The sequence below is a fragment of the Pagrus major genome, chromosome 23 (genome assembly GCF_040436345.1).
Source record: "Pagrus major chromosome 23, Pma_NU_1.0".
Lineage (NCBI taxonomy): Eukaryota > Metazoa > Chordata > Actinopteri > Spariformes > Sparidae > Pagrus > Pagrus major.
The window spans coordinates 7,625,739-7,646,821 of NC_133237.1; the positions used below are offsets into that span (position 1 = coordinate 7,625,739).

Here is a 21,083-nt window from a genome sequence, read left to right on the forward strand (position 1 = left end):
TACCTGTCCCTCTGCCACCCACTGAACCTGCAATGATGGACGGCAGTGAGGTCCCATCACTCCACACAGCCGCCTGTTTCACTGACAGTCTATGAGAGCCCAGCCACAGACCTCACAGGTCACGAGAAGATATTGGTTGTGAAAAATACACCATGGTATCTGGAGGAACGTCTGTATTTTAGTGGCACACAGCTGCTGCAGTCTTCAAATGGCACACTTTCATTTTCATTTACTGTGAACTTCTGCTCTGCACACTCCTGTGTTCAGTTTACTGCTCCACATTTTTGAGAAATTTCACGCAGCCCCCAAAATGTTTAATTTACAGCAGAAACAAACAGTCATTTAGGGGGCAGCATAACACCAGAGTGACTTCTATCTGCTGCTATCTGTAGCCGCTGTTAGCTAGTTAGCTCAGTCAGCCATGCACCTACCAGTCTGGACTGGGAGCTTAGAGTACAGGAGAAGTGTTGGCGTTCAAGCTGCTAGCACAGGAGCTTTGGACGGGGACAGACATTGCTAGCTGGTTAGCATGCTAAACATGCTTCTCATCACAATACAGAGAAGTCTTAAAATCAAAGCTTCCTTCCCATTCTGTCGATAATTTGAGTCAAAGCTGCTGTAAGTGTTATTTTATTTCAAATAAAATACAATATATTTTTTTACATAATCACCATTAATGTATTTTTTGCTCTTAAAATGTCATGTCCTTTGCGGGAACACATCTCTATCTGGACACTATTCTCACATGGTAGAACAAAAAGACAAATACAAGTGAGTTGCCACACTTTAATATTTATATTAAAGTAGCATATGAATACAACATATTTCAAAGAATGATATGACTTGCATGTTTAAAAACCAACACAGCCAGGAATACATGATTTGCATGAAGGTACTAGTCCTGACACAAACATTGCATGTGTGTGTCTGTGTGGGCAGGATGGCACAGGGCATTTCCTGTCCTTTGTGTCCTTTCTTAGTTCTCACGTGGCTTTTAAGTTTCACAAGTACAAGAATCAAAAATGTAAAGTAGCCTATTTTTGTATATATTTTCTGCGCAAACAAGTTGGTAAAATAAAGATAAAGAATTGCATAATTTGGCCCCACGTGTGTCTATGAATGATTGTTCCGTCAGATGAGTTTAAAATCAAACAAGACTCAAAATTACAGTGTGTTTACTGTGACTCATCCATCCTTAGCTCTCGTTTCCTAAACTTTCGTTTCTTCTTGAATTGTTCTCCTGGACCCGCCCTCCGAAGCGTCAGCTCCTCCGCTCATTGGTGCTACTTCGTGTCAGTCTCGACCCTCAGCCAGTGAGAATGCGGAGCAAGGTGAAAGAGGCGGGACATGAGGCATACCGGGGCTGAAATAAGAGCACGCAGCAACTTTGAGAATTTGTGGCTTGTAGGTTTTCCTGCCATTGACTGACCGAGTAACGAGAGGGACCGCAACAGCCTTCAATAAACACAGGTATGTACTGTAGTTGAAGTTAACTCATGGCTGCGGCATTGTTCCAGGCTAAACATGATGTCTTTGAAGAAACAGCGCTCTTAAAACGTTTACCAGATGTTACGACGTATATTTTATGCAAATTATAAGAGGTTATGTGTGTGTTCATATGTGTATTTTTAATATAAAACCACGGAAGAGGCCTGCAGACGCGATGACGTAATTCGTTTACTGACCTTACAGACTTGTATCAGGTAGACGAAGCAGAACAAACACCGCTCATCATCATGGCACTGGACGGATGTGGCCTCCTCTGCAAATACATCCTCATCATTTTCAACATTATCTTTGCGGTAAGTGTCAAATTATGTTTCAAAAATGTAATTTTCCTTGACTTTAAGTCAATAAGTAGTAGTATATCATGTTTGTATAAGAAAAGGGCGAATGGCGTATTTGTTTTTCTTTGTTATGTAGGTCAAATTTAGTGTCGTTACAGGGTTCAGTTTGGGGAGTCGTTGCTCGGAGGAGGTTTCGTTTCTGCTAAATACCAGCTCAGGGCAACCTGTTGGTTTCATTTCGGAGTTACAGATCAATAGTTATTCATATGCCAGTCACACCTACAGTCTGATTAAGACTAAACTAATGAACATGATGTATGGAAACCAAAAGAGTGGTGACATTTTCCATATATACTCTATTAATTTGTGCTTTTCATGTGCTGATGTTCTGTCTTGCACATTGTGTGTTTCAGTGTATTTTTTGCACTTTGAAATGTTTCTGTTTGTTTACCTAGCTGTCTCACAGTTGGTGTCATTCTCCACTTTGTTGTCTCAAAGAACATTTTTGTGTGGCCTGTGTTTTTTCAGTGTTTTTTTTTTTCAAAGCAAGAACTGCAACAGACAAGAAACGTTTGTTTAAAAAAGGAAAACAATAAAATTACTTTTAAAAAAAATACTACAATATAACTATATATATAGTGTAAGAGTTTTATGAGATTTGTGCAGTAATGTGCCAAAAAGAATAAGCAAGTAAGTAAAAAAAAAATCCTCTCCAGCTGTCTGCGAAAGCATCCTATCTGACTTAACCACATACACAGCAATACAGATAAGGTTTGAATATTTCAGGATGTGAAACCTGTAAACAGGTTTGTGTGCTGCACTGTCAAACTCTCAAATTTTGTTTCATTTCTGTGTCGACAGCTGTTGGGGTTCATCTTTTTGGGTGTCGGCATGTGGCTGAGGCTCAGCCCCAACACTAGAGCCATCTTCGAAGTAGAGGAACTCAACTCAAGTGCATTTGTCATAGGTCGGTGCACGTGTTTGGCATATTTGTGTCACATCTCAAAAGAAATCATGAAAATATTTTGCCTCTGATACATATTCAATCACACGTGTCAATTTCTCTGTCGCCCTTTTTTTTTTTATCAGCTGTGACTGTGCTGATAGCTCTCGGGGCAGTGATGCTGATTGTGGTGTCGTTTGGAGACTACGGCGCCTGCAATCAGAAAATATGTGCTCTGCAAGTGGTGAGACGTCTTTTCATTCACACAGTGACTTCCTTGTAAAGCTGCGCCGCAGCCATGTCTATTTTCCTGTTGTGTAATTATAGCCTGCCTGACACAATGGGGATCTTTAACGGTCAAATATTTATTAGTACACTTGTATGGCTCAGATATGTAGCAGTGAGTGAGAGGAGCTGGCCAGTTGTAATGGTGGAAAGTATCTAAGTATAGTTCTAAAATATTGTGGTATTTCAATTTCATGTAACTTAATACTACTTTGGTAAATGTAGTTACCAGTTACTTCACACATTCAGATTACTAGTACAAAATATTATCAACTATTAAAATGTGATATATTATAGTTTAAGCTACTCAGCAGTATAATTCATTTTGAATGAAGCACTTTTACTTGAAACAGGGTATTTCTACAGCACGTCTTACAGATGCTCGATCAGATTGGGATCTGGGGAATTTGGAGGCCCAGTCAACACCTCGGGCCCTTTATTGTGTTCCTCGAGCTGTTCCTGAGCAGTGTTTGCAGTGTGTCAGGGCACATTGTCCTGCTGGGGGGCAACTGCCATCGGGTAGTATTGTTGTGAGGAGGGGGTGTACTTGGTCCACAACAGTGTTTGGATGGATGGTGCGTGTCAAGTGGCATTCATATGAATGCCAGCACCCAAGGTTTCCCTGCAGAACATCGCATTGTGATGAGGTGATCAATGTTATTCACGTCACCTGTCAGTGGTTTTAATGTTGTGGCTGATCGGTGTATATTCTTGTAATTTAAAATCAAGAATGAAGAAAAACAAGAAGCTGCATTTTTAAGCCATTTCTTTGGTTGATAGTCAGCTGCCTTATCAATCAATTATCGACTAATCAATATTGATAAATTCATTATGGACTTACTGTAACCACTGACATGATCTTTGTTACCACAAAGTTACCACCAAGTTACTTAAATGATAAACTTAATAAATAAACTTTGTTCAATGTGGAGCACCCGTCTGTCGTTATACAACAACTGGTCCAACAAAATCCACTTCACACTGAGACTACGACATGGCTAAAATGTATTAATGTCAGTTTGTACATAATTAATTTTTACGATTTCTAAATAACAAATTACTTAAATATGTTTATCATACCAGTAGTTTGTATCTGTTAATGTATGTAATTTGTAACAAGATGCTTTCTGATGCATTTGTGCCCATCTCTGATTGTCGGTTAATACATCTCTAATCAGTGAAATTCTTAACTGCGATTAATCAATTAATCATTAATCATTAACTTCCCTAAAGCAAACCATGAATAATTAGGGTTATGCTATTAAGAAGGCTGGTGCTGAAGTGTTTTCTCTCAGAAACAGAAGCCTGTTTTTCATTCAAGGCCAACTAGCAAGAGTTATCTAGTAGATTAGTAGATAAGAAGAGCTGCACATCTGAACACGCCCGTCTGTTAGAAAGTTTCCGTTGTGCCCTTTGCTGTACAGTTCCTGTTGTTGTGCTGGGATCGCTTGTTTGCTTGTGGCAGCAACACAGAGTTACGAAAGCAGTAGCACACTCATATCATCAGACAAAACATTTGCATCTGCATTTTGCACCATAATTTTAAAACCGTTCAGTTGTACAATATTCTGAAGTCTAAGATCAGTCTGTAGATTGTTCCATAACTTTAAATAAGTCGCTCCCTAAGGTTCAGGTTTTAAAGCAATTACAGAAGTAAATATTCTTACTGTACTTCCCGAAATCTGCAGACGTGCATTCCTTCTAGGTTTTTAACCACAAAGTATGGAAACAGTTTCAGTTTCATGTTGACAAGCCTCCACAGCTCAAAAGCGGGAAACTAATGGATGCGTGGGATGACTGTAAAGAGATCGGTTAGTTACTCAGAGCTCTGCCTCCGGTGAGCTCTCTGAATCTTTGGGATTCTGCACTTTGTCTTCATTGGGCATTCTTGTTTCTATTTGTTATCCTTTCTGCAGGTGACGAGATTTATGCGCTTTTATGTACTAAGACTGGTGTGTAACATTATATCCCCAACAAAGCGGGTATAACAAACTATCCAGTGGTGGGGTTTAAATGTCACAGAATCAAACAGGAACCCATTTGTGATTACCCCAAAAATACTTCTTTTTCTCTGACTTCCTGTTTAATGGTATGCTCCAGTTGTATTTCATTGTGCCCCTGGTTGAGAAGTTGAGAGGCATTGCTAAATCATTACATACCACAGAGGCGGAAGGCTGAGAAGGCCTGTGTGTTGTGGGAGGAAACAGGCTTTCACACAGCTGAAAACTCATCTAATTCAGCATTTGCACAGAAAGAAAGTGCAACACTTGCTTTTGAACTGTGAAGATGAAGCTGATTTCAGGCTAAAGACAACTGAAAAATAGGGACTAAACTGTTATGACTCATTAATAAAACCACCTGCTCTTTTGTACATGTTGTGATCATTAACCATTAATAAATGCAGTCAAGAGAACAACCTGCCTCAGTGGCCAGTGACAATAATAGATTATGTATTGCCTCAACATGTTTTAACATAGCCACCAACTTTTATAGATGCTTTATGAAAAAGGTGCTCTCACTCTATTTTATTTTGTATAACGAGTTTCTATGTTACAAGCTCTTCCTGCTGGTCAAAACAAAAACAAGCACACATTTACATATTCTTGTTTTGATGCACATGCAAAGTAGTGGGAGAAAATGGTGGAACAAGTGTTGTTGTGTGCTGTTAGTTTGCCTTTTCCTGTATGTTTATCAGTTCACTAACATGTTTGATTAAAGTGTTAACTGGGTTTCTCCTTCCAGTTCTCTGTCCTGCTGTCCATCCTGGCTTTAGCTGAAATTCTCATTGGAGTGCTCGCTTATTCCAACAGGGATGAGGTGAGAGGGAACGTAACAATAACGGGATGAAAAATTAAATACATAAATGAGTAAATACCTTGAATTCATGACCATGATGTTGTTTTTTGATCTTCGTCATGAAGGTTGGGCTTAGGATTGTGGAGTTCTACGGTAGCATGTATGCTCTGTATATGAAAGATGGAGACCCAGTCATCGGTGCCACTCTCACATTCATCCACAGCACGGTAAGAGCAAACTCTTTTTCCTTCTGGTTTGATGATACTCAGACCTGTTGTTTGTCTTAATGGGTTTTGAACTCAGTGCTTATGCAACTTATGAAATAAATAATCAGGAATAAATTGTGTAAAATGCATTAACGAACCAGCAATTTGTGAAATGATTGAAGACATATTAAATCCAACTCATTATAATGAAATACAAGGTGAGTCCATGAATCCAGTCTGACACTTAAGAAGTAAAGCATGCTCGTTCTGTATGATTTAACGAACAGGTCATTTGTAGTTTAGTTAATCCAAATAACCTAATAAAAGACGGAAGTGTCATCACGTCACCGAATCTTGCTTTGGTGCCTGACTGTGATAACAGATGTGTTGAAGTCAATGCGACATGTATTGAGAAACACTAAAACCCAACATGTTCTGATGAAGAAATTCCTCCAGAAAGTGAAAGAACACACTTCAGAGAGAAGCTTAACTGACCCGTATTTCCGTATCGGCACGTTGTTCGTTGCTCGATTTCAGTCTCATCGGTGATATTTGGTCGTACCTGCCCTGTTTGGTCATGATATTATTAGCTCTGTAAAATCGGTTTGGGAAATTAATCAGTAGTTAGTAGACGTTATGCTCCTTCCTCATTTTTAGTTTCCTTGGGTTAATCTTAAACAGTTAAAACCAACAACATTAGTCAGTAACACTATTTACCCAAAGGTTTTACTGTTTTACTTGTTAAGTCAAGCGTCAACTCAGTGCAAACATGTTAGTTTAATAATTCTGCCAGTCTAATGTAATACCGGACCTGCATCTGTAGTTCATCTACGATGTTCAAACAGACCTGTAGCTCTTATGCTGCATGCCATTGCACTCTGAACTGTTATCCAAGTCGGAATTCCAGTTCGGAAACTTGGGCAAGATCCACCAAACCCAACTTCACGACAGTAACACGGATGACATCATAGTAGTATGGCGGCGCACATAATTCCTTTTATCTTTTCATCACTTTTCACTTATTCGAGTGTTTGGGTTGCGAAACGTGCTGCAACAACAACTTTGTAGTTACCATTTTCAGTTGATTTATGTGTGATAGAAGTCTTTGCGAGCATGCAGTAGGAGCCTACTCCTCTTGTCCTTTTTTAATTTGTTAAATCAGCTGCTGTAGTTTCTTGTGAAGTTGACAGACTTGCCATACAAACATCCATTCGCTGTGGGTGTCCATGCTTTGCCGAGCAGAAGCACTGCAATGCATTAATATATTGAAATAATGTGAACTATCAAGTATGAGGATTTTCTGCTCAATAATTTAATTAGGAGACTTATGTGTGTGAGCTCCATTCATCTCTGTCCCGTGTAGCTGCACTGCTGTGGAGTGACAGGTATCCCAGTGCTTGAGATGGCTGTAAAGACCTGTCCCAAACCAGATGGCTTCTTTGAGAAGATCGTCATGCCGGTAGGTTGGTGAATAGAAATGGAGCTGTTCTAAGTTTTGAATGGTTTCAGTTAATCCTTGAGTTATTATCAGGGTACACTCAGGATACTAGTAGGGTGACTTGTATTTAAAACATAGAATAAATTAATCCCTTTTCTTGTTTCTAAACCTAGAAATTAAACTGCTGTGTTTTGTAGACTCCTGGTTAGCTAAAGATTAGAGGTTGCTAACAGTTTCTCCTGTCTTGGTATTCCTTTAGAATTGTCCTAACATCATCGCAAGCGTCTTTGACTCGAAAGCACACCTGGTGATGGGCGTCTTTGTGGGAACTGGAGCTCTTTTGGTAGGCAAATGTGTTGTATTGTTAAACATTTCTACACTTCGATTAATGTTTTTGTTGAAATGGGCTGGTAAACAAGAAAGATTTTACAATCTTACAAAAAAAACATGTTTTTTGTATCAAATACAAAGCTGCACCTATTAGTTGAACTCCATTACACCCCATTCTCGCCTTCTCCCGTTGAAAAATCTGTCTATAATAATGCAACATTTCACTTTGGACCAAATATGTCAATCTGCTGGTAGCTGTAAAGAAAAAGTCAGGGGATCAACAAAGTCTTTATAGGAGTTTTCCTCTCAGAACCATGAATGCATGTTCGAAATAGTTGATAGCAAATGGAGCTCAACAAAATGGTGAACATCGTAAACATTATAGCTGCTTAACATTAGCATGTTCGCATAGTTATTGTGAGCATGTTAGAATTCTGACATTAGCAGTTATCTTAAAGCAAGTCTTACACAGCCGCTAACATGGCTGTAAGCTCTTCCTTTTGTTATAAGTGAAACCATATTCTGACCCGTCGGTACCACAACTCTTCCTGTGTTCACTGTTAAGTGCTTGTCAGGCAAAAACAATTAGCCTTATTGAGCTACTGTGCTGCAAACATACACTCCACCTTGCATACAACACAGTAGGCTATGTACTGTACAACTATTTAGTGCTTCATTAGAACCAAATTAAATTGAAACAGCCCAGAGGACACCAAATGGAGACATCCCAAAAAAAAAAAAGATGCTCCATTCAGTCACTTGCCTATAGACAAGCATATTTGTGTCTTGTGCCCTTTTTGTTCATAAAGTTGGTGACCATGTTCTACTCTGTAACCCTCCCCTCCCTTGTGTTAACATTACTTTCTCCTCTTTCTCTTCCACCCTTTCATTCTCCCAATCATTGGTTCCTTAAGATCATAGCTGTGATTTGCAGCTCAATCCTCAGTAGCAAATTGCGTCAGTCCTCCTCATCTCCTCAGTACATCATCCTGACTCACTCCACTTCTGTCCTGGCTAACCCTCAACCACCCCAGCATGAGCTTGTCTCCTCCTCGTTCCCCTACCCTGACCAGGACCCGGTCGTTTTTACCCCTCTCACTGTGGCCAACATCCCCGTGGCTCAGTCTTAGTGCACTGATGACAGTTTTCACTCTCACCGCTGTGCTGTCTTGATTTTATTCTATTCTCTTCTCTTCTCTGCATGGTCACTGCATGGTGTTTCACCTCCCTTTATGAAGGAAAAATCCACCCTAAAAGAGCATAATTTTAACATCTCTCCATCTGTTGGAACTGTTGTGTTTGTGTATTCTATTTTTTTATTCCCGCAGGTTATTAGCCAAATGCTGATGTGCCAAGATTGTCCATGCACAGCTACAGCGGAGGGATTTGATAGTAGCCACATTTAAATCAAAAAGCAATGGCTGTAAGCTTATTGAGCTAATCATTTAGCACACATTCAACAATCATGCATCATCAAGGCCACAGTCACATGTATGCAAAATCAACATTCGCCTCTCGTTCACTTCCATTCTGCACACGCAAGAGGGCAAAAAAAAAAATTTGACCAGCAAAGTTGCCGTCACAAACAGACCACAAGTCACAGTTGCGTGTCCTCACACCCTGCACTGCCCACATTCAGCAGCAGTATTTGCGTATGTGTGACCGCGACCTTAAGCTACATAAAAAATCTGTCACCGTCACACCCATTGACCGGAAATTGTCATTTACCGTCCCACCAGTAAGGAAAGTGGCTTCTAGGATTTTTTCGTTCATCTGTGAGTGTTGTGGGGTTTTGCATTTTTTTTTGAAAAATGCACTAGAGTATAAAAATGCATTCAGGGTTGGATTTTTCCTTCAAGTGTATTTATACCTCATTGAACATTTGATCTTATTAATTTCCCACAAGCTTCTCTTTATGCAGCTGTACAGATTGGTAGCATGGGCTTGCAAGTTCACCCTCTCTATCGCTCACACTAACTCATTCCGAGGAGGTGATGAGGAGGAGGAAGCAGTTAATTTCCCACACAGCTCTTTGTCCCATCCCTTCTCTTTACCCCCCCTCTTCCTTTTGTGTCTGCATGACAGATTACTGCCCTGATCTGCACCATTATCCTCATGACACAACTCAAGAAAGTCCGTCAGGAGGTCACTGCATACTACTCAAATGTGTACTAAGAAGATTCAGGTTCCAACCCTTACCCTCCTCTGCCTCATCCACAAAGACCATCGCTGGACTTCAGGCTCAACCAGCAGAAAATATGTACAGATTCTCTGTATGTGAACTACTGATCACATTAGATCTAATGTTAAAATTGCATTTTATACCCATATGTTACATTGTGCTATAATTTGACCCATTGTGAAGAGAGGAAACAAAATACCTGCTTGTTCAGTGCTGTTGACAACTATCAGTATTGTATTGTGCCTTTTATTTTATTTTTTTTATAAATAATCATGCAGGAACTCCTGGTGGAATGGATGTTTCTTATAATTAGCCATTATTCATCCAACTAGAAACAGTCACAGCTTGACAGCATGTGCTTTCTCGCCTGACAGGCCTCTAAATCATCGTGGGCATACGATAAGTAATCTGAGGCTGAGAACACATCCGTCTAATAAACGTTAAGAGAATGGGAGACTTTAAACCCAACTCCCACATGTCTGTTACACTTTTGGGTAGTTATGTTGCACAATTATGACGGCAGTTCTTTAACACTGCTGCTGAATTTTTGTGCTTTTGTCTGTTGCTGCATGTGGAAGAGTTAAATACTCACTGAGCCACTGGCAAATATCAGAGTTTGTGTTTAAAGATTTGGGTTAAAATGCGAAAGGGACCATTTTCTTTCAAGTCCATTTAAACTGTTTCATAAGCTTCATGAAAGATAGCTTCACTTAAGTTTTTACTACCGATTCATTACTATACTTTAGAGATGTACTTTCATAATGGCACACTAGACTATTGCAAAAATTCCATTTAATTTCTAATGTTCACAATTAAGAAACCACACACGTGAAAACATTTCAAGCTGTGAGGGGCAACTTTCCTGCAAACACTTGTTTGAATCAAAGGAACACCTCATCAATAACGGATTAAACGTTTTCATTTCTTCATGTTGCACTTCCTGCCAAAAGTGAAAGAGACCTGAATGTCTTTAAATGCTTGTTTTCTTTTTCTGTACTACTAACTATTGCATTGCACTATATTGTTTTAAAGTTCACAATTTTTTAAATAAATATTCCAGAGGGTTTTTCCCCCTCTTCTTCACCAAAACCCGTGTCTGTTATTTCCATAAAACAAAACAGAGTGCAGTTGTGTAAAAGTGTCTTTATTTCATCGGCAACACGTCACTGTTGGGACCTACAAGGATAAAAGAAGTTAGTGTTATATCCGAGAGGCCAAAGCTGATGAATCACATGTTCACTCATAACATGTTGCACATAAGATTCCTCTGTAGCCTTAATTTTATGATATATTGCGTTTGTAGAAGGCCATGTTTGTAAAGCTATTGCAAATTATGCAAAGCATAGTGAAATATAATGACTTCATTAGATAATGGGAAAGATTATTATGTGGCCACTATATAGTACAATCAAAAGGAACCCATCTCTGCAGTGTTTGTGCATAAAGTGCTCAGTGAACACATTAATGGTTGTGGCTGTAGAATTTGTATATGAAGGGACAATTTTCCTTTAGGTCTGAAACCCACAACTCTAATTATAATGAATATACAAGAAGCCTCCTGAAACTACTGGACCACTACTCAGTTTCCTCTGTTTCCACTGTGTCGAACTTACTGTTGATGCAGCCGACAGTGCAGTCTCCATCTGCAGCAGAGCACACTTCTGTCGAGCATGAGAAGAAGATCTGAAGGGAGAAAAGGCAACAGTGATTTTACTACACAAGTCCATACGCACCACCATTATGGATGGTCTTAATTGTGTCTCAGAGTTTTCAGCCAGCCTGAACCTAAAAGAGTTACATTATGAGTCACTTCATTAACACGAATACATGTTTACTTGTATAAGAATGTTAAGTGGGCAGTACCTCTGTGTCCTCCAGGTGAGAGTATCTTCCATTAGCCATGTAGGTGTGATTTTGTGAGTGCAGAGACTGTAAGCTCGAGATCACGATCCTCCGGATGTGGTTGGGGTGTGGGGAAGGAAGTAGCTGTGAATCACTGTGGCTGGGACAGCTGAATAACAGAGTGGTAAAAGGACGGTTACAACTGAGAAAAAAGGAGAAAATGACAACATGCAAAAAGCATCACCTGCTTTTGTACTTCCAACTAATCACAGCCTGCACTTGACCAGAATGATGAGCATAATTTGAGGATTTGTGAAGATGACGTGTTATTGGTCATAGTCATAAAACGTGTAGCAGACAATTTTGAATTGGCTGCAAGATTTCACCCAAATTATTACAAACTATATTGGTATATGAAGACAAAAAGACCATAATATACAGACATGGAATCAGTTGTTCTTTAAAGTCTTGAGCTTTGTTGGGTGATTCATTGCCGATTCCTCCTGAATTTGCTTTATAGTCACAAACAGTCAAGAGGCATTCTGGTCATTACTCACTGTGCTTAATCCTCATCCTGCATTTAATGCTCATGTCTAAAGCTGCCAACACTGATCACAATACACATGTTAATCTTTTATCTGTGTAGAACACACCCATCGTAAACAAGCATCCAGCTGGTGTATGGAGCTTGAGTGTAAGCCAGGCAGGAGTGAACCAGCAGCACCAGGCCAGGCTCTGGGGGATCCAGCAGGCTCACTTCCACATAAACCGGTCTGCCTCTCAGGACAGCGAGAGGCAGGTGAGCCTCAGGGTGAAAGCTGGTGAACGACTCATCTACGAGATAGAGAAAGGTGAATATCTGTCCTACAGGCAGCTGTAGCTATGACGTCAACCTGCTGAATTGAGCACGCTTGATGAAAATGTCAAGAAAAGACAGAAGACAATCACCTGTAGCAACCCTCAGTTGCACAGTGACTGTGGCTGGGGTGGATTGAAAAGGAGGTGGAGGAGGTTGATCCATCACATGGACCCTCACTTCACCTGGAGAACCCAGGGATGAACTACACTCCACCATCAACCTATGGATAAACACAGGCAGCTGATGGATATAATGTAAGGCCATGGAGACAAATCTAACAGTGCATGTCAACATCCCAAACTAAGCTGAGCATCTTTGACATGCAGAAATACAATTATTTCATGTCATATAGCTATGCATCACATTATTTTCAGACAGTGTTTATCATTTATACATTTAAGCTTTATCTTTTCACCGTCATTGGCCCAGAAGCTGGAGATGTGTCTGTGGCATCTGGTGGTGTTTTGTGAACAGTGGTACTTCCTGACAGCAATGATTTAAAAATAAATAACAAAATCCGACAATGCTCATTTCTGCCCACACCCCCAAACAAACATATCTGCCCCTCTATTATAATTCCTGCAATTGCAGTAACTTGTGTTACTAGCTGACACATTGAGAGATTGTGAGGTTGTGATTTCAGATTAATTTCATTTGAGTTTAGCATTAGAAGGGAAATACTTTACAGGGATGGTAAGGGTTTGTTTATTTTTTCTTGCACAATGGCATTTAAAAGCTTCATAAATTTGTGCAAGATCAAAAATAAGTGGACAAAAGTTATAAATATAATTTTTGTAATTTAGCGATTGACAGTTTACTGTCTGTAGAGGTTTTGTGGAAATCCTCCAACTGACTCTAGTACGTTCTGGATGGAAAAAATAAAAAATAGGACAAATTTGATGAAAAACAAAAATCTGCCTAAAAAAACAGCAGAAATATTTTGCACCACACAGCCAAGGTCAATAAAACATGCAGGCCAGTAAAAGACAATCCGAAACAATGTATATGGTGTTGGTAGAAATGTACGGATATGAAGGAATGTCTAATTTATGCTTTGACATGGTTGTTGACCTAAGAGGCCTCAGAGCCCTTCACACCTGGCATGTTTTATGTAGAGAGGCTCGAGGCAAAATCCAGGCTCCCTTTATAACCAACCAACCGTGACCTGATTATTGAGGACTTTAGGTGCCTTATAAAGCTGTATGACATGCAATGATGTTTAAGCATTTAGTGTCAGACTGTGTCCATCCATCACACTGATGGTGCTAAACTTAAGCTGTAACCCACTACCTGCACAAATTACTAAATGGACTTTTCTCTCTGGTAGCAACTGCGATTTAACTCCCAAATCCAGAGGGGCAGAAAAGGACATTTAAGGACATTTAAGGACACACAGTTACAGTCAGTTAAAAAGGTGTTTCAGACCTTTTCCCGTTGAAGTAAAGGTCATTTCTTACTCTGAATTAAACATATTTATAAAAAACTTTCCCTTTAAAAACATACCTGACAGGAGAGTTCTCATGCACAGAACTGTGATCTTGTTGAAGAGAATGGATACCATTCACTTCCAACTGATGAACCACTGTCTGACCAAACACCTAACAAGCATATCATATTAGAAAAATGGTTTATGTCATGTCACAAAGCAACAATCTGATTCAGTCAAAGCATCTCTATTGAGCCACATTAAAGCTGAATAACTTTCACAAAGCATGGTCACAGTGGTCTGCCTTTTATCTAGCTCTATAGTACATGGCGTACATGCAGTAGGAGTGTGCCTTACGTGCTTGTTGACTCCACAGCCATCCAGAGGGACAATGTAGATGTCGGGGTCAGAGGTCAGCCTCTGCAGTGTGCAGGACACATCACTGATCTCAGAGGGATGAGCTGGAGGGGCAACTGTGGGCTCCACCACAGAGTCAGGCACTGCAAAGATCAAATGCTGTCCCATGGTGCAGTCTGTTTACACACAGAGTGAAAAAAATATTCACATATAAGCACAGATCACAATCCATTATTTATTTCCAGTTCTGTGGCTTGGGCGTCGGCTTGTAGTCCAACAGCTCACACATCATTTTCTCATTTTCTTTATTGTCAATCCTCTTGTGAGGCATGTGATGACAAGATCCGTGGTGGAGAGACTCACCCTCCACAGGGTAAGAACAGCAGCCTGAAGAGACGATGCAGTCGAAATCTGACACGGGGCCAAGGCCACAGGGTGAGGCAGAGGGAGTGTATGGATTGGCCTTCAGTTGATCTGAGCATGGGGAGTAAAATGAAAGGCTCTTTTCAGCAGCATGAGAGAGGAGAGAATATATTTCATACATGTGTCAAGTTACAGCCAGAATCAGAGGCGAGATCTTTACCATGATTCACTACCATTTCAACATAGTCAAGAGGAATATGGTTTCGTGAGCTCACACAAAAACACAAGCAGAATAATGTTCTGCCCCCTTGTGGCGATCTGAAGTCAAGACTCCAAAAGCTACATTTGGAAAATACACATTATCCATTAGCTTGATGAGACACTTACAGGCAGAGAAAACATCACAGGATTTTATGGCTGCTGGAATTTCTACGTCACCATTTACCTTTAATTTCACCATCCAGCCTCTCCTCTGCTCCTTCTCCATCAGGATGCCCAAAAGGATCATATGGATGATGCTGAGTGATATCATGGGAATAGATGCTATGAAAGGGTCTTGACTGCGGCATGATACGATACCCTGCCTCAGCAGCAGGAGCCAGCCAACCAGTCTGGCTGTAGTCAGATGCTGATTTTGAGTTCATACTGCCTGCAGGTTGTACTTCCTGTCTGTCTACAGACACTTGAGGCTGGTTGGAGAGCTGGTAATAATAGTAGTAAGAATGCAGGGGGACTTGGTGATCATCATCCACTGATTTTGTAGGTGGAGTGGTGGTTTGAGGCTGCGGTGGAGAGGAGGATGCTTGATGTTGAGGGTCTAAAGCTTCTTTAAATGAAGCTGGAGACACGTGATTGTTAGCACTATGTAACCTCTCAGGTCCATAATACGTCTGATAGAAGTGATAATAAGGGTGGTATAGGTGAGGAGGAAGGTTATGGTTGGGTGATGGAGAGGGGAAAGAGGGTTGTTCAGGAGAAGGAACTCTAACAGAGGCTGGTCCAGGAGGCTCCAGCATGTCCTTTACACCATCCTCGTCAGACAAAAGTGGATGTTTGATCCATTCAGGGCTATTTTTTTTTAAGTCAATCATTTTATCTGGGTTCCGCTGATGTGTGTGAGGATGTAAGTTGGATTCGTCATGAACTGCTGATGAGCGAGGATGTGGACGAACTTTGATATCCATTTCTGCAGGCGAGTCAGGGTTGAATGGAGCTGATCTTTTGGCCTCGCCCCTAGCAATATGTGGAAAGTAATAGAAGTAGTGGTATGGATACGGCTGTGAAGGATAAGGTGTAGTTGTTGGAGGGGTATAAGGATGAGAGGTAGCCTCAGGCACAGGCTGATGGAGCTCGTCTGAGTTAAATATACTGAGAGCCTCCGACTGTTGGATGCTGGGGGTTAACACTGGAAATTCAGGGTTTTGAGGATTAGTTATAGATGAAACCTCAGGTCCTATATCACGGTCTTGACGTGCGACATGAAGAGGGATTTTGGGGTGATGGTAGTAGTGATAGTATTGATTGAAGGCATGGCTGGGAGGCTGGAGAGGAGGTGCTTCAGCATGAATCGGAGAGTCTGTATCCGAGGAGGGAGAATGTGTAGCACTGCGTCTATCAGAGAGACCAAAGACAGGAGTTTCTTGCTTTTGCTGCAGATCTGGAAACGCCTCACTTGAATCCTCCAGATGATCTGTAGATGACAGAGAACTGTGGACACCAAAATGCTTATAATACTCCCCAACAGGAATCTGGTGGGAGTAGTCGTGCTGATAGCCTTGCTGGGAATCATCAGTAGGAAGAGGCTGTGGACCAAATGTAGGTTCAGGAGTTGATGAGGGATTAGGGGGGTCATACGAATCATATCCATCAGGACTAGTATACTTGCGGTGATATGTAGGGTGGGGATAGTAAGGTGGAGCCAGGTAGAAAGGTGGAGCCCATGGAACAGGCTCCAGGGATTCTGGCACATGCGCTGTTGGCACTCTGGTTGGATGATGAGGGCTTCTGACCAGAGGCTGATGGGTTAGTGGGAGTAATTCCAGAGGAGAGACCGGACAGGCTAGTGTGAACGTCTTATCTCCCATTTGAAGAACAAGTGTGTATTTTTCATCCTGAAAAGAAAAAAAGAGCAGAGATTTTCTGTGTGAGACCACGAGTATTCAGTATTTTGTACTTAAGTAGAAGCACTAATACCACACTGTGAAAATACTTCGCTACAAGTAAAAGTCAAAATCTTACTCAAAAAAGTAAAAAGTATGTACTGTAGTTTTATCAGCTAAATGTACTAAAATGAAATGTGGAATGAAATGTTCCTTGTCAGTGTCTTCCTGGCGTTTTTAGATTAATATTACTGCTGCATCAATGCTTTACCACGGTAGATGTTTAAGGTTGAGCTCATTTTTAACTACTTTATATACATGCTGGGTAGTTGAATCTAAAGCGATGCATCATATACTATGAGATCATCATGTTTGTGGTGTTGCTGTCCTGTGAGAAGCACGTATATAAAAGGTTAACTTTTCATGGTGTCAGAGACTTGTACTTCACTGTGAAGTAATTGCGGAGTCAATAGTATTAATCAACAAACCTTTTCAACTCCATACAGATATTAGGACAAATGTGCATTAACAAAACATAGTTTTGTACTTGCATGTGCTGAAAATGTAATTCTAATGTCTCATTAATAGCATCTTTTCTGAAATTCACCTTTACTGTGATGCCACACGTCATAAATGGAGCAGCGATAACCATCTCTGCATCTCGTCTGTCCAGAGTGTAGCCACACTGCTCAGCCAACACCACCACAGGGGTCCATTCTCCTCTAACTGTAGTGAAAAGGAAACAACTAATGTCATTTATTTATTTAAGTCTGGAAAACCTGGAGAGGTAGAGGATCATTAGAGTGAACTGAGTGCTATCAGACTGTAAAGTGACATTTAATTTTTGTGTTTACCATTTACCCTCAGCTCCTCTGTAGTAGACAGTCTCTGCACTTTGATGGTCATACCATACTGGGAGCAGCAGAGGGAGGGTGGGGAGGCCTGAGGCTGGAGGTGAGAGGTTGGGCAGGATATCTTGACGGGACTCCCCCTCCACCACAGAGGCAACACATAGCTGTCATCCTGAAAACATGTTTTGACAGTATTCTTTTATAGTTTTACTGCTGTTGGCTAAGACATGTCACATCCATTACAGAAGACATGTCTATAATTAAGAATCAAGCTTCCTCATTAAATAAAAATTACAAACACGAGTCACAACAATCCATGAAAGTCCCTAACTATCTTCTGAAGATGACATAAGAGTGCACTGAGTCATTCCAGTTGAAATGATTCATCTTAACCCTGTCCCAAAAATAACATTGTGTTTGGTGCAAGAGAACAGTCCTACTCCCTGTGAAGACAATGATCAGCAGAAGGACTGGAAAACAGCTGTAATGACATCAAAGGGAAAACAGCCTGTTTTAATCAGACTCTCGGCGACTTTGACACTCAAAACGAGCAGAGACCCTGAGCCAGCAGTAGCTGGTTGGTTTAAGTCTACATGATAAACTAATCTGTGCGTTAGTATACGATATACAAAATAGATTTATAAATCCCATACCTCCTGTGTGACATGGCAGGCATCGTACGGAGCCATGAAACTGAGGTCCCTCCATGTGGTCTGAACAGAGTAGCCACAGTGAGGCGGCAGCTGGGACAGGGGCAACGATGACTCATTCACTGAGACACAAAACGACACAAAAACAAAACTTTGATGATTTCACTCCAATGAAGAAATAAACTGTAATATTGTAGCTCTAAATTCAAATTCCAGACATGTATAACATCACTGTCCCAGACACAAAGCTGGAGTATTTGTAAAAGGAGAACCTTCACCCCGGTCCAGCAGCAGCTGTACAGCTCGTCTCCTCCTGACAGTGAGGGTCATGGCGTCGTCTCCACACTCCACCACAGGCTGCAGCCTCTGCCAGCTATCCTCTGAGGCGCTGACCCGCTGACCTCTGGTCCTCTCCTGGCCAGCTGAACAAAAACAAACCACCTCAGAGTCAGAACACACAGAGGATACAGTGTTGGTGTCTCCATTTTTGTGGAACAGGAGCAAATAGTTAGGGCTCTCAGTAAAGGATTTGATTTCAGATTCAGAAAAAATACATTTTCCATCATATTGTGATTAGAATTAGTCCTTGAATTACTAATGAATGTGATTGTGAATGTGAAAAACCCAGTACACACAATCACTGCAGTGAAAGAATATGCAAGGATGTTTTGATGAAAGTCACTACCCACCATAACATATTTGTGTGGCATACTGTCAGCTGTAACATACTGCACAGCTGTCTCAAGGCCCATGTGAAAAAATAGATGTCAATTGTGCAGTTTGTATCTGTTTTTAATGTGCTGCAATCCATATTCTTACCATATTAAGAGGACAATTTCTTCACATTTCTGCCAGATTAATGACAACTGACAACTTGTGACACGGAAACACTACTCTACAGTAGCACTGCGTTTCTGGTTGCAAACCAGGAAGTTAAAAGCACTTTTCCATGATAATTTACTTCAAAATATGCTAAATTTGCTACTAAACAGAACACTAGAAATGTAAATGATTAATGATTTAACAATTAATCACCGTTAAGAAATTAACAAATTAAAATTATATTAACTGACAATCCGATGGACACAAATGCATAAAAGTATCTTCTTCCAATTTACCAATACTCTATTAAATATATGAAAATAAAAAAGGTATGAGAAAATGTATTTAATTAAATTTGTAATTTAAAAACTACAAAGAGACATTCTATGTCTACAAACTGATTTTAGTCATTTAATAGCCTCGGAGTCAGTGGGATTTTGTTGGACCTGTTCAATTAGGTCATTATTTGTGTCATTTACTTCATCTGTTCTTTTACCTCCTAATGTAGCCTACTCTGATTTTGCATTGAACATAGAACATGTCCACCATATTTCATACATTCTTAATGATTAACCGATAATCAATTGTTAGCCTATCAGTCAACTATCAAAGAAACTTGCTTAGAATTTGCATAAACAGGAATTCTGCAAAAACATCAGCATGACAGATGGAAATGAGAGAAATGATACTAGACATAAAAATGCACCAATCTGGGTTAATGTACAGGGTCGTAGTCAAGTTCATACAACACAAGACACATTACAGCATTGCAGGGACAAGCGGAGGAGGGAAACAAAAAGGTGTAATTTCATCTCACACTACACAGTGCCCCTTGAATGAGACACAATCATCTATAAAGTAGCATTTCAGTGAGATAAATAGGACTTGACCCATTGTCAGACCCTTTTTACCTAAGCTATTACAAGCAAGACACATCTTGTATTCTTTGAGTTTTCTGCTAATGAGTTTTAAGTGCCATTTTTCCAATAATAGTGGGAAAGTGGCACACCAGTTCATTATTTACTTAAGTCAAAAAACATGAAGAGGAAGAAGAAGAAGGAATTCTGGGAAGTCGGCAGGTAGCTTACCTGAAACAGCAGAATCTGATTGGTAGCCCACATTAGGGACGTTAGCTGCAAGTTCACCAGGAATGTAAAACTTTCCGTGGATGACAGGCTTAATTTTCCCTCCGCTACAGACGTCTTTTGTGGGGTTAGGTGAAGTAAACATCCTCTCCCCTTTGGTTTCCTTCGGTTTGTCACGGTTTTTGAAACTGTTGCTGGAAGACGACGATGCCATTTTGGGTCCAAGTGTCCGCGCAGGCCTTCCCCCAGAGGTTTTAGTCTGTGTCCCTTCCCTGTTGTCAAGGTGTGGGCGAAGTCCTGACTCTCCTCCCTGCCTGGAGTCGAGCTGTAGTCGTTTTCTGCCTCCTCCTCGTTCGGAGAGACGAGTGAGGCCTCTCGTCGTTAAAACGCTGCTCCTTTCATTATGGAGAGCCAAATGAGAGCTTGGTTTGGAGGGAGAAATGGGCTCACACCAGCCCACTGAAGGTAAAGTTATTGTTGTGATGGTGTAAATGAGAAGGACACCGAAGCAGTATCCCTTTTGTTTCAAATGCATTGCAATTAAGACTTTCTCTGCACCGAGTCACTGGGACAGAGTGGACAGCAGCATGGTTTTTGTAGACTTTCTGCCAACACACCTGTTGACTAATTGGCCTCAATTAGCCGTGGCGCATGCGCATTACCTGCAGCATTATTATTCCCACATGTTTCAAATGTAGTCTTTTTATGTGCCAGGTTTCAAACAATCAGTGTTGGAGAGGGACTGGGTACCTGCAAACTCAA

General features: G+C 40.7%; 2 protein-coding genes across 4 annotated transcripts; one reads left to right on the forward strand and one right to left on the reverse strand.

Annotated features, from left to right (window-relative positions):
- Nucleotides 1-1,344: 1,344 nt before the first annotated feature.
- Nucleotides 1,345-11,056, forward strand: cd9r (CD9 molecule related). Of its 2 annotated transcripts, none has more exons than XM_073493670.1 (9): nucleotides 1,345-1,470; nucleotides 1,693-1,802; nucleotides 2,649-2,754; nucleotides 2,877-2,974; nucleotides 5,758-5,832; nucleotides 5,937-6,038; nucleotides 7,381-7,476; nucleotides 7,715-7,798; nucleotides 8,700-11,056. In XM_073493670.1, the coding sequence occupies exons 2-9, from the start codon at nucleotides 1,737-1,739 to the stop codon at nucleotides 8,913-8,915; spliced, it is 843 nt and encodes a 280-aa protein (XP_073349771.1). In that variant the 5' UTR covers nucleotides 1,345-1,470; nucleotides 1,693-1,736; the 3' UTR covers nucleotides 8,916-11,056. The 2 variants fall into 2 exon arrangements, with proteins under 2 accessions (XP_073349771.1, XP_073349772.1); XM_073493671.1 differs by having other exon boundaries at nucleotides 1,362-1,470; nucleotides 9,871-11,056.
- Nucleotides 11,057-11,090: 34 nt separating this feature from the next.
- Nucleotides 11,091-20,897, reverse strand: LOC141018919 (uncharacterized). 2 transcript variants are annotated; one of them, XM_073493669.1, is made up of 14 exons: nucleotides 20,325-20,897; nucleotides 18,693-18,836; nucleotides 18,418-18,536; nucleotides 17,768-17,936; nucleotides 17,521-17,639; nucleotides 15,260-16,925; nucleotides 14,815-14,925; nucleotides 14,452-14,627; nucleotides 14,172-14,266; nucleotides 12,758-12,888; nucleotides 12,463-12,643; nucleotides 11,831-11,978; nucleotides 11,581-11,650; nucleotides 11,091-11,143 (listed from the first exon to the last, which is right to left on the reverse strand). In XM_073493669.1, exons 1-14 carry the CDS (start codon nucleotides 20,854-20,856, stop codon nucleotides 11,112-11,114), a joined length of 3,693 nt encoding a protein of 1,230 aa, XP_073349770.1. In that variant the 5' UTR covers nucleotides 20,857-20,897; the 3' UTR covers nucleotides 11,091-11,111. The 2 variants fall into 2 exon arrangements, with proteins under 2 accessions (XP_073349770.1, XP_073349769.1); XM_073493668.1 differs by having other exon boundaries at nucleotides 18,687-18,836.
- Nucleotides 20,898-21,083: the final 186 nt, after the last annotated feature.

Excerpts from the sequence above, each read along its gene's own strand:
- cd9r (XM_073493670.1), top strand. The coding sequence starts at position 1,737 with ATGGCACTGGACGGATGTGGCCTCCTCTGCAAATACATCCTCATCATT. Across the intron at positions 2,975-5,757 it reads AAATATGTGCTCTGCAAGTG|TTCTCTGTCCTGCTGTCCAT; the intron begins GTGAGACGTCTT and ends TTCTCCTTCCAG. Across the intron at positions 6,039-7,380 it reads TCACATTCATCCACAGCACG|CTGCACTGCTGTGGAGTGAC; the intron begins GTAAGAGCAAAC and ends TGTCCCGTGTAG.
- LOC141018919 (XM_073493668.1), bottom strand. The coding sequence starts at position 20,856 with ATGCATTTGAAACAAAAGGGATACTGCTTCGGTGTCCTTCTCATTTAC. Across the intron at positions 14,267-14,451 it reads GCTGTGGAGTCAACAAGCAC|GTGTTTGGTCAGACAGTGGT; the intron begins GTAAGGCACACT and ends TATGCTTGTTAG. Across the intron at positions 11,651-11,830 it reads CTCACCTGGAGGACACAGAG|ATCTTCTTCTCATGCTCGAC; the intron begins GTACTGCCCACT and ends TTCTCCCTTCAG.